The sequence below is a fragment of the Melanaphis sacchari genome, unplaced genomic scaffold, assembly GCF_002803265.2.
Source record: "Melanaphis sacchari strain LSU unplaced genomic scaffold, SCAv2.0 Contig64_pilon_pilon, whole genome shotgun sequence".
Taxonomy (NCBI): domain Eukaryota; kingdom Metazoa; phylum Arthropoda; class Insecta; order Hemiptera; family Aphididae; genus Melanaphis; species Melanaphis sacchari.
The window spans coordinates 1,279,282-1,292,498 of record NW_020271462.1 but is presented as its reverse complement, the minus strand read 5'-3'; the positions used below and the strand labels follow the sequence as shown (position 1 = coordinate 1,292,498).

At 26.6% G+C, this 13,217-nt stretch overlaps 1 protein-coding gene across 2 annotated transcripts; it reads left to right on the top strand.

Annotated features, from left to right (window-relative positions):
* Window positions 1-115: 115 nt before the first annotated feature.
* Window positions 116-13,159, top strand: LOC112600402 (integrin alpha-PS1). Of its 2 annotated transcripts, XM_025347595.1 has the most exons (19): window positions 116-677; window positions 1,166-1,293; window positions 1,978-2,004; window positions 7,917-8,020; window positions 8,427-8,554; window positions 8,654-8,868; window positions 8,953-9,163; window positions 9,393-9,530; window positions 9,594-9,735; window positions 9,830-10,089; window positions 10,164-10,389; window positions 10,451-10,697; window positions 10,850-10,998; window positions 11,058-11,299; window positions 11,385-11,614; window positions 11,690-11,961; window positions 12,029-12,123; window positions 12,240-12,363; window positions 12,698-13,159. In XM_025347595.1, exons 1-19 carry the CDS (start codon window positions 499-501, stop codon window positions 12,911-12,913), a joined length of 3,333 nt encoding a protein of 1,110 aa, XP_025203380.1. In that variant the 5' UTR covers window positions 116-498; the 3' UTR covers window positions 12,914-13,159. The 2 variants fall into 2 exon arrangements, with proteins under 2 accessions (XP_025203380.1, XP_025203381.1); XM_025347596.1 differs by lacking the exon at window positions 1,978-2,004.
* Window positions 13,160-13,217: the final 58 nt, after the last annotated feature.

Genomic DNA, 13,217 nt, shown 5'->3' with positions numbered 1-13,217 from the left:
ACAATAATAATAATAATAATAATAAGCTGACGACGACGGCGCGCGCACCGCACGACACGCACAGGTTGTCGTTGTCGCACTCGACCGTCCAGCGTACCCGAGACCGTTCGTCGTTATCGTCGTTACGTTTTTTTTTTTTTTTTATTATTTTCTCTCTCCTGTCTCAGCTCGGCGGTATTCCCGGTCCCGGTAATTACACAGCGCCCCCCCTCAAATTGTCGTCTGGTGCGATAATCTCCGTCAGCGTTTTGGGGCCGCGATCTCCGTAGCGACGGACGCCGCCGACATACCCGGGACACGCTTGTCGGCCGTTCGCGGATCTCCGAAAACCCGTCACCCCGTTTTGTGATCCGACGATGACCGCTTCGTTGGTCAGGATCTGTGGACCGCTGTCGTCGTGGTCGGGCTGCTGACCCGCCAGCCGATACCGTCGCCGTTACCACCTCGCTGTTACCACCTCGCCGTCGCTGTTGGTGGTGCGAACTCCTCCCCCCCAAGATGATGTCATTGTCGCTGCTGTTGCTGTTGCTGTGCGACTCCGCGTTCCGTGTTCGTTCTTTCAACCTGGAGACGAGACTGCCGATCGTCAAACGTTCCCTGGAAGTATCGTACTTTGGCTACTCCGTTGCCGGACACCAGTCGTATGACGAGATCAAGTTACAAGTGGAAAACAGTTGGTTAGTGTACACCTCTATTCTTGTTGCCGTTGTTGTTATCCGATCATATGTATCCCGCTTGCTAGCGATTTATTTACATTTCAAATTAAATTTTATGTCTAGGTACATAGGTATTGCGGTGTTATGTAGGTAGGTAGAATAGTGACTCGATGTTTGTTTTGTTACTATCTTGAGGTATGCACTCAATACGTTTAAAATAACTGAAACTAATTTTCGTTAACATATTCAATCCGAAAACAAATATGTGAATGTTGGTGTCTTAATCAATTTTCAAAAACAAATTTCCAAAACGTTTTGTAAAGTATTGTGCGAGGTATTGTGGGTAGATTTTTAAATTGAATGTATTATTTGTTAAGTTCAACTTTTCTACACTTAAATTCAATAATAAAGTGTCAAATTGTTGGTTGGTTATTTACAATATTTTGCATCTTCGGTTTCTTCTTTACCATTAAAATATTAAAAATTTTCCAAATTTTGTGTTATTACAGGATTTTGGTTGGTGCTCCAATAGGTAAAAACCTACAACCAAAAACTAATCAGTCTGGTGCGTTATATAAATGTCCATTGACATCATTTCACGATGATTGCATACAAGTTGTTACTGATGGAAAGCGAAGTAAGTACTCATCATTTTTTAATTTGAAAAATATTTATTTATGTATCTATTAAATGAAATTTAAAATTTTTAAGATTTAAGTGAAAGAGCCCTACAAAAAATACCTTGTTGCACAATGTCAGAAATGACAAATCTATGGTCATACAAAATCTTAATCTGGAATTTGAATTATTTAAACTGACTGAGTGAAATATGATAACAAATCCAGAAAAGTTTTTTTTTTAGAATAGAAATTATTTATAAATAATTACTATGTTAATTGCAAAGGATGCCATATTATTAGAAAATATTTAATTTTTGAGCTCATTAATAAGAAAATATAAGCATAATCTTCAATCACTAATTACTGTATAAGTGTTGCTATTAAGTGACTTTCTTAGTTTTTTTCCAAAACATTATGAATGTTATAATTAACTCATAGTATCATAGTATATTAATATGTATTATAATGTATAAAAATAATAAAGTAGGTACCTATATATATATAGGTACTATTTTAATGTTTACATAAAGAATACTAATTATGAAGATTTTATTTTAATTAGTTATACCTGTGTTATAATATTATAATAATTAGTCATAATTGTTAATTAGTAAACTAATAATTGTCTCATAATTGAGGTTATTAGGTTAAATAATTTTTGAAGTTGATAATAATGATTTTTCTTTTCTTTTTTAAAACAGACCCAACTAGTGGACATTATGACCCCTGTAAGTGAAATTATGGTAACTTTTGTGTTTGTTCATGGTTTGTTTATTGCAATTTGCATTTTAATATGTTATGTGTTGCATCATAGCATAATTTATTAAAGCCTATTTCATAATATATTTATGAATATTTTTTTTTTTTGATTGTTATATAACAAGCATTGCTGCCATGTAAATACTGCTTAATTTAGTTGGAGTTTTAAATCCATCACATTAGTATGGTCTGATCATATTTTGAAAAATACATTTGAAAAGCGCATGACTCAAAGTTGATGTATGAAATAGTTAACTGCACTGTTATGTGTAATATTATGCTTAAAATATATATTTATTATTATTTAATTAACTTTTGTAAGATTGAATATTTTTAATATAGGGTTGCATTAAAAAAAAAAATGTTATAGGGAAACACAGTAGGAACATATTTAATATTATTTTTAATACACTTTAATGAATATTTTATTATTTTAACTAATAAATAAAAATTTTTAATTTGGTTAGGTCATATACTACTTTCTAAATTTTAAACAATCTACTGAATATAGTTATTATTCATTGATTATTAAAAAGTTGTTCTATCTTCTAATGCATTTTATATTATAGGTAGTCAATTTAATCAATTGTATTCTTTTTAGTATTAAATTTTGAATATCTAAGAGAAATGTTTGATGTTTGTGCAATTATAAATATACTTGATTCTATGTATAATACATTACATAATTAGATTTTGTATATTGTTAAATATTGTATTTTAAAATTTATATTTTCAAACTTGAAATTAATATATATATTTTTTAAATCTCATCGTAAATTTGATAATGTCTGCGTGTATTAAGTGTATTATATTTTTTTAAATAAAAAGTTCAATTTTTGTTGAAAGAGCAACTCAGATTATCAAAATAGATTTTCTCTATTATTTCAGTTTTTGAAGCACATTAACACAATTGGATGATGAAAACAATGTTTATAAATTATAATAAAACTAATTGGCCCTTTATAACTTAATACCTCTAATTTAGGGATTAATGGTATTCTTAGCTACATAAGTAGTTGTGGTATTCACTGCTTATAAATATTTAATAAGCAACAGCACTTTATCTCTTAAGAAGCATTTAAAGTTTTGATGAGTGGAGTGATAGTAAATTATACATATTTTGGCACATCTATTATTATATCACTCCTTTTTAACTCAACACTACTATTAAAAAAATCACTTTGTATTTTAAATTTATTATTAATAAATAAAAAAATAAGTTTAAAAGTAGGTCTATAATATAATATTATAGTCTTATGAATTATTAAATTTTATTTTTATTCAATCTGTGGTACTTTTAAAACAATTTTGCTACGATAATTATGTGTATCATATTATTATTTTTAGAAAATCTATGTATATTTAGTTAAAATTTAAAATTAATTATCTTAAGTGATATTAATACATCAGTTTTATTCCTAGTAAAAAACAAATACATTAAAACTAATTTTTTTTTGTTTTTTATTTGTATATATTTCAACACAAAATAATTATTTATTTAATATATTTTGAATACTTGTATAATTATTTATGAATCATATATTTTTTCTTGTTGATCATTTTGCATATTAAGTAAGTAATCATATTGCATAATATATACATGTTTTTACCATTAAAAATAATTTATTTTTGTTCGTGTTTTGGCGTATTGAAAAATTTTTAAATTTATAGGTCATATTTTTTTACTTTAATGTCATTCAGCTTATATTAATATTGTGAAATTTCTAGACTTGTTATTATTGAGCTAGAAGAATAATCACTTATTGATTTACACTTTAATTTTTCAGCTTTATTTTATTTATACATTTTTAACATTAGTTTTAATTTAGTTTAATTTAAACAATTTAATGATTTTTGTAGGTAAATTAATTAATTCTTAAATTTATCAGTTATGACATTAGAACAAAATCTTATTTGATTGTAAATTGTAATGTTATGGCTACTGTAAATATATTTTATGCATGGTTGTGATGCAAAATATGGCATGAGAATGATATTACATCTATAACAAAACAGCTGAATGCTTTGAAAAAAACAGTTCATAAAATGTATGATGTCATGTGTATGAAATTATATTTTAGTCACATGACTTCACAGTCATTTTATAGTTGTATATAATAGCGATTAAATCATAATACGTGTTTTTGGATGGCATGTGAAATGCACGTACATATTATTTTGCGATTATTTTTTATTTGACAATACCAATATTTGTATGCACGTTACCAATATTATTTCGTTGTTTGGTTGACCTTCAATCATTAAATACTGACGAGGTTACATTTCATTTATTCATTATTGTTAAGAAACGTATGTTTGTTAGTTGTATACAGTTTCCATTAATAGGTGATAAGCATCATGCATGTTTACTTAAGGATTTTTAATGCATATGTCTTGAGAATTTATTTTAATTTTAGAATGTGTTTTTAATGTTTAAAACAATGGTCGAATGTCTTAATGTTAAGTCATGTATTTTTAGTTGAAGAATATTGTTTGTACTAAACTATAAAGTAGACGTTATACTACTTATTATATCGGTTTTTAATTCAAGGAATCAACAAATCTAATATAAAGTAATTACAACTTAAACTTTACTTTTAACATTAAATTAATTTATTTTTATCTCTGTTAATCATTAGCCATTACTCAGTCATATGTAGTGTATATTTACATTATTTACAATTTATTTATTTGATTATTCAAAAAGGTGTTAGTTAAAATAAGCATATGGTCTTAACTAATTTTATGCCATTGGGTCTCTAAAAAATGTAATATTTGCACAATCTATCGATATGACAATATTTATACATTTTTTATGCTTATTGTATGTAGAGAATAATAAGAAGTTTCTTTGAACTTAGAACTACCGGAAGCTTAAAAAATGTATATCTCATGCATTAGTATATTTCCATGTCTTATTTCTCATTATTTAATATTACTTAAAAATTATAAAATTAAAAAATATCAAGTATAGATATCAATATTATGCTTTATGTTGAAAATAATTTGTATATTTTTTCGAGAGGATATTTCATATTACACAGTACACACGTATTTGTTGTTTCAGTGATAAGGTATACTCGCATAATAATATATAGGTACAATTACGTACGAGTATATACAAACTAAATGTACATTTATATTTCAGTAGAATTTTGTTGATTTTAATTTTAGAGTAAATTTATCTTTTATGGAACAAAAAGATTATAACATTATTTGATATCTTTTGTCGGGGTTTTTAGATATTTAAATTTTGAAATGAGTTTGTAAATAATATAATATAATATAACAATTTTAAAGTAGGTACCTCACTTTAAAATACAAATTTTGAACAGATCCAACGAGAAGCATTAATAATGTTATATTATTCAAGTAGATAATAAGCATATTTATCTAATATTAAAAAATAAAAATAAAACTATTGAGAATTCGGAACGTGTATAATAGCTGACAGACTGGACAGAGACAGCGAATTCGTTTAGTACCTAAGTACACAACTCAAGTGTTAAAGAATTCACAAAATCTGTTTTTAGTTAATCTCAAGTGTGTGTATAGCCATAATATTTTAAGTAGTTTTAATTTTTGAATCATAAATTATATTAAAATATTTTATATAAATATTGCATTTTTAAATCACGAACAAAGATTCAAATATTTAATATATATTATTCAGGTTTTAGTTAAATTTTATTAACTATTGCAAATATTTTTGGCTGTTACAGTTTCAAAATGTAAGCTTAAAATGTTAACGATTGTTGCCGTTTAAGAAATAATTTTAATTACTGATGATTTTTTTCACTTACTAATCGATTTATTAACTGTATCAAAATTTTAAATCGGATAATTTTCTTGAGAAATATATGTTTATATTTTAATAAGTAGAGATTACTAAGTATTAAACTTTTTTAATCATTTTTATTTGAAGTATTTTTTTTAGATATATACATTCTTAACAATTCGTTTTATTAAATCCTTATTGGCATTTCGCTCGTTAAAATTAGTAGTTATCGAATTTATTACATCCACACCTGCCATACGCACACTATTGTGAATTGTGATGCACAAGCTATCATGCTTTAATAGTGCTTTTTTTATTAATTTATACGATTACTGGTGTACATTTTATCTGTCTTGGTTAAATTTAGTCGTATGTGATGCTGATGTATTCATAAATTAATTGTATGTAATAACTAATAATTTTAACTTAACCAAATAATCTAATTAGCATGAATATGTGTACTCATTTGTTTCTCTATACTGATAATATATCACACTCAGCATATAAAATAGTGACACAACACAAAAAATGTAGTTTTGTAAAAATTGAATCTGTTTAAAAATGTTTTAAAGTCTTAATTTTAATACTTTATATTTAAATTACACAAAGCTTATCATTTCTTATATTATGTGGATTCTATATTTAAGTTCTTCAATATAATATGTACATTTCTAAGTATGTGCGAACGGGTCATGTAATGTGTGTGTTGTGTTGGTCATTAGTGTAGGTGACTGTGTGAAAAATATTTTGAATCCTCCTTTATGCATACGTAGAAGTCACAATTGCAGTGTGAGCTAGATGGAATGCATGCTTATTTGTATGTATTTTTTGTTAATCTCATCGATAGACTTAATAATATGAATAAAATATCTATATTTATAGAGTTTATGTAAATGATTGATTATGTAGTGATAGTTTTATATTATATATCAACTATTTAAGATGTTTTGAGGGCATTTTTATAATTAAAAACATTTTATACAGTTTTTATTTTAAGAAAATGTAAATTGTATTACAAATTTTATCGTAATAAAAACTAGAATATCGGTACTGTAGATAGTGGTCAGATAGGTAGTGTCGATTGTGTTATAAATATAATTATTAACTAGAAATAGTGTGTATGTACTATGTACTATTTAACATTAATGACAGTAATACCTAACTAATAAGTAACGATATACCTTAGCTACCGTTTTCATATCTATAAGTAATTATAGTAGTGATATTATATTTTTGTTTTGATGTCTTCTAAAATCTGAAAAACAATTTACTACTTTATCACGCGTTTCCGTTATATCATATTTAAACTGTAAGAAATAATATAAAATGCATTTTTATAGTGCATATTTAAAGGCGTTTTGTAATTTTTTGCCATTTTTAGGGCATAAAAATATTGTATTTTCATTATGAATTAATATTTTAATTAATTACATTTTATTTATTCTTAATCATTGCGTCGTACATATTTGATGGTTCGATGAGATATATTTAATTAATGTTTACTATAGATTAAAACGTGACAAGTATAAGTAGTAGTTAAAAATTAATTATAGTACATTGAAGTAAATATTGATCGTGATAACATTGTTAGATGTATAATATTATGTGATAACTTATGAGCATATTTTATTTACGACATTACAATAAAAATTAAGTTTAGATATGTATTATTATGTATTTTAAAATTGTTCTTTTATGTAGATAGCTTGACAAAATAATGTACCTATATTAAAATTAAGTCGTAAATATCCTCATTGCATGATATATTTATTGCATTTAAGGTATTCAAATTTGTAATAAACATGGTTTATTTTATTGAAATGGGTTTAATTGAATGTAAAAGGTGTATTTATGTATATTTAACTTGATTTAGCTATTGGATGTAAATATTTTTATGGTGTGCCTACTATGTTCACCATATCGTCATATACCTAATAGAAATATAATTTCTCGATATGGAAATCATTATACAGGAATTAACCAAATCATTATTGTGTGTATGCAGTTTTTTGTACACAGTAGACATAATACGCTTCAATAATCCAGCAAAAATGTGATTTTGAGTTTTTGTAATTATGATTTTAACTCAATATTTTTCTGTAGCTATTGATTCTACAAAACTTTCACCACCCAAGAGTGACGAAATTAAAGATGGACAATGGTTAGGCGTAGTTGTACGAAGTCAAGGAATTGGCGGGAAAGTCATGGTATTATTTAAACAAATTTAATATTTGTGTAATATTTTTTCACTTTATGATTAATTCAACAATTAAATTTAACTTAACTAACTATTTTACTGTTTAGAAAATAATTTTTCTGTAAACGAAAAATAAGAACGTATTTTTTATCAAAATATCATAAAGTTGAAATAATTATTATAATAGTAGATACATCTTAAGTTCGAAGTACGACAAAATGTGTTTGTGGGATGATCTTTAATTTCAATTCGTGGAGGAAGGGTTCTTTTTTGTAAAGTTGGGATATTATTATACATTTTTGATTATAGATGCTATCAACATGGGAAAAAAATTACAATTTAAATCGAAGATCATTCCACAATAAATATTTTAATTTTTTTCAAACAAATTCTGATTACATAAATAAACATTTCAGGTATGTGCTCATCGATACATTAATCGAGGTGATGAATACCAATGGGGACAAGGTCTTTGTTATACTTTGACACAAAACTTAGACTTTGTTGAATGTTGGGAACCATGCAAAGGTCGAGAGACAGAAAAGTATGTTGTTTTAAAATATGAAGATAATTCGAGTACAATCTCTAAATAATATGCATTTATTCTTAATTTATTATTTTTTTTATGAATATGATTTATTAGGGGTCAGGCACAATTTGGTTATTGTCAAGCTGGCACAAGTGGTGTGTTGTTAAATGATGAAACTGTAGTTATTGGCTCACCTGGCTCATATAATTGGAAAGGAAATATATTTATGGTCAGTGTATCGGATGACTTCTTACACAGAGATAAAACTTGTTACTATAGTCCGGTTCGAGATATTGAAGTATCTCCTGTTGATAGCCATAGTTATTTAGGTAACTTAATTAAGCAAATTTTATGAAAAATAATTAAATATTTTTTTTATAACAAACATTAAATAATTAATTTCATTATTTTAGGTATGTCTACTACTGCAGATTATTTCTTTGGTAAACCAAATATGGTTTATGCAGCTGGTGCCCCACGTGCCAATGGAACAGGTCAAGTTGTACTATTTACTAAAGTAAGACCATCTGTAAATCTGATGGATGCAAGACTAGTGATTAGTGGAGAACAATTTGCTTCTAGTTTTGGTTATGAATTAGCAACTGCTGATCTCAATGGAGACAAGTGCGTAGTAGTTTTATTTATAAACACATTTTGTTTAAATTGTTTTTTGGCGTTAAGCAAACTAATTTTTTCAGAAACTGCACATATTCATTCATGTGTAAATATTTCATTGTTAGATTAGTCACTATAGCAAAATATGTTTTTAATAGTTTAATTTAAATTATAAAGTATATTTGTAAATTATTATTTTCTTAGTAATTAAAATATGTATATGTATATTTTAATATAGAGAACCAGATTTAATAGTTGGTGCACCATTTTATTTCACAAAAGAAACTGGTGGAGCTGTTTATATTTATATGAACAATAAAGATCATTGTTTTAATTGCAAACCACCGATTAAACTAGTTGGAAAACCAGAATCCAGGTTTAAATCTTAATATTATTCTTTGTTAAGTATATATTTATTAATCATGGATCAAATTTTTAGATTTGGATTTGCAATTACAAACTTAGGGGATTTGAATAAAGATGGATATGATGACATAGCTATTGGAGCACCATATGAAGGAAATGGAGTTATTTACATATATCAAGGTTCAGATAATGGAATTGTAGTGGAACCTTCACAAGTTAGTTCAATATTTTCTGTTTTAAATTATTAAATTATAAAATAATATAACTTTAAAGAATATGGGCATAATTTATTTGTATTTGTATAATTAGATAATTAAAGCAGAGGATTTGGTGGTAGAAAATCTTAAAATACGTACATTAGGATATTCGTTAAGTGGTAATGGAATGGACTTAGATCAAAATGGTTATCCAGATTTAATATCTGGTGCTTATGAAAGTGATATGGCAATATTGATTAGAGCTCGACCAATTATAGACATAACAATTGAGGTTCGACCACCAGAAAAACTTAGGAATATTGATCCCACTAAAACCGGTTGTTCAGCTAACAAAACATCCTCAGTTACTTGGTAAAATAGCTTGATTTTCAAAATTGTTTTATCATATTAGATTTCACTATTAAGTAAATTATTATTTTTTACAGTTTTACATTTGAAACATGTTGTACATTGAAATCTGTGTTTAAAGATGGAGGATGGGGTATTCAATTGCGTTATAGATTAGAAGCTGAAACGTTTCAAGAAGGTCGTAAGTTTTCTAGGGTTTGGTTTGGACCAGATCATACATCAAAGTCACAAACAATTGAAAACGTTGTCTCCGTGGACCACAATAAAAAAGAAACGTGCCAACAACACACGGCATACATTAAGGTATTGTAAAATATTTTCTATTATTACAGTATATTTTATTTATATTATGGTCTTGTTATAGGAGAACACAATGGATATTCAGTCTCCAATTGCCATGCGTATTTCATATTCATTGGTACAAAATGATGTTCCTGTTCTAAGACCTGGTGATCCAGTACCTTCTTTAGCTGATTTGCCAGTATTAAATCAAAATCAGGCGGAAAAAACTTTCTTTGCTACATTCCATAAGGACTGTGGTAACAATGATAAATGTGAAAGTCGTGTACATGTGAACGCTGAATTGTTGTTACCTAGAATATCAGGTTCAGGTATATCAATATCCACTATTATGTTTTAAGTATTTACTGTGATTTTTTAATTATTTAAACTAATAAACTTTTATTTTTATTCAATTGATGTATTTTGAAAAATATTTTCATTCATTAGTGATCAATAATATTTTATTTTAATTTATTTTCAGATGATAAATACGAGTTGGTAATAGGCCAGCATATTGAAATACTTTTAAATACAACTGCATACAATCAGGGAGAGTCTGCATATGAAAGCAGAATGTTTATTGTTCATCCTTATTCATTTAATTACATAGGCACTGTGAGATTAGAAGATGTAAGTAAATAATTTAAAACTAGTATTTATAAATAAAAAATAATAAAATGTATTTCTAGACAAAGCAAGTAGATTGCAATCCATTTAACAAGACACTAGTTGTGTGTGCACTTGGAAATCCATTTAAAAAGTCTGCGATTTCTAATATTCAATTACGATTTGATCCAAAAGAACTGAATGATTCTGAAAATCAATTGAAGTTTATCGTATTTTCCAACTCTACATCCCACGAAGTTGATCCCCAGAGTCCATTAATTCTACATGCCAATATCATTAAACAAGCTGAATTATCATTGAAGGGGTAGGTTAATAATTATTAATTCAAAATTGGATATATATATATATATTATGTATTAGAATTATGTTATTATTTTAATTTATTTTAGGTTAGCACGTCCAGAACAAGTGTTTTATGGTGGTCAAGTGAAAGACGATTTGTCTGTAAAGTATCGTGATGAAGTTGGTTCCAGAGTATTGCATACTTATCAAGTGTTCAACTCTGGGCCCTGGAAAGTGTCTAAGTTAGAAGTAAATATTGATTGGCCTTATCAGGTCGCCAGTCATCATACTTCAGGAAAGTGGTTACTGTACTTAGATGAAAATCCATACGTTGAAGGTAAGTGTTGAGACTAAGTAAAATATTTAATATAACCAACTTATAAAAAATATGTCTTTTTTAATACTTGTTTAGCTATAAGTGGTGGAAAGTGTTTTATGTCGGAAGAACAAGTCAATCCATTAGGTTTACTAGTGCGTCCAGGAGTTCAAGAGATGCCTCTTGATAGTATTAGTACAGAAAATAATGTTTTGAACAATTACATGTTGTCAAAAACAACAATCAGCACGATGAAAAATAGTAGTTCTGGTTATTATCAAAATAGAGTACGTAGGGAACAAAATTATGTTGTAGGTGCAGAAACATACGTTAAAGATAATGGAAAGCATGTAGAAATAGCCAAAATGGTGAGCAATATTTAAATTTTACATATGATTTGATTATTTTATCAAATTATATATTTTTATTTTATAGAACTGTTTGATGGGAAATGCTAAGTGTTTCAAGTTTCGTTGTCTTATAAACAATTTACAAAAAAATCAAGAGGCAACAATATTTATTAAAGCCAGGTAAGATATTATGATTTTGTGTATTATAAACTTACTGTATAACTAGCAATAAATATTGCATTTAATTAGATTATTGTTTTAATTAATTAATTAATTAATTCAATTTTTTTTCTTAGACTGTGGAATTCTACTTTACTACAACTGTTTCCTAAAGTTGATTCTGTTCAAATTGTATCAAGAGCAAAAATTCATATACCCCCTGAATTATTGCAACAAAATCGTTTAGATGATGAATTTGAAGTAATTAATTAATATTATTTTGTATTCATAATATAACAACTAGTTTGAAGGTGTAAACATTTTAATAAAAATCAATAGTACATTGAAAATATAAATTAGTATTTGAATGCGTTTTTTGTTTTTAAATGCATTTTAGGATATTGTTATATTATATAATTTAAATACAGTTACAAAATATAGATGAATTAACATTATTTTTTTTAAAATTATTACTTAAGATATAAAATAATAATCAAACATTGAAATATTGTGATTGATATTTCACTAAAATAAACAATTTAATCATGTATCTAATTTAAATGTTTGTTCTAACTAATCAACATGGTTTTTATAGGTGGAGACTACTGCTAAAGTGGACTTATTGCAACAAGAAAACGAACCAATTCCGTGGTGGATAATTATTCTAGCAATATTGGTGGGGCTTTTGTTGTTAATCTTGTTGACTCTGCTATTATGGAAATTAGGTTTTTTCAAAAGGCGGCGACCTGATCCCACACTTAGTGGTAATATTGAAAAACACAGGGTAGATGATAATTACTATGACTATTAGTTAATAATTTTAAAATAACTTTTGCGATAAAATATTTATCAAAAAATTTTTTTACAAATTTTTTTTTGTATTTTCATAAGACTTTTATACGAAATACTTAGACTAAGACAAATGGTACTTATAGGTTGATTATTATAATTTTTTTCTGCATGTATTATTTTTACATCACCTATTTACCATTTTTTAATTCTTGTAATTTATTGCCATATTATGTAATATTTTAAATGATTGTTGTATGTTAATCTTAATTTTTCGTCTTCTTGAATATTTAGCTGCAAATAACAAACTTCAGCTTGTCGAAATT

What these genes read in the sequence shown, in the direction of transcription:
- LOC112600402 (XM_025347595.1), top strand. Translation starts at nt 499, where the DNA reads ATGATGTCATTGTCGCTGCTGTTGCTGTTGCTGTGCGACTCCGCGTTC. An exon ending in GAATTGGCGGGAAAGTCATG is followed by an intron (nt 8,021 to 8,426) that starts GTATTATTTAAA and finishes TAAACATTTCAG; the next exon opens with GTATGTGCTCATCGATACAT. An exon ending in GCACTGTGAGATTAGAAGAT is followed by an intron (nt 10,999 to 11,057) that starts GTAAGTAAATAA and finishes ATGTATTTCTAG; the next exon opens with ACAAAGCAAGTAGATTGCAA.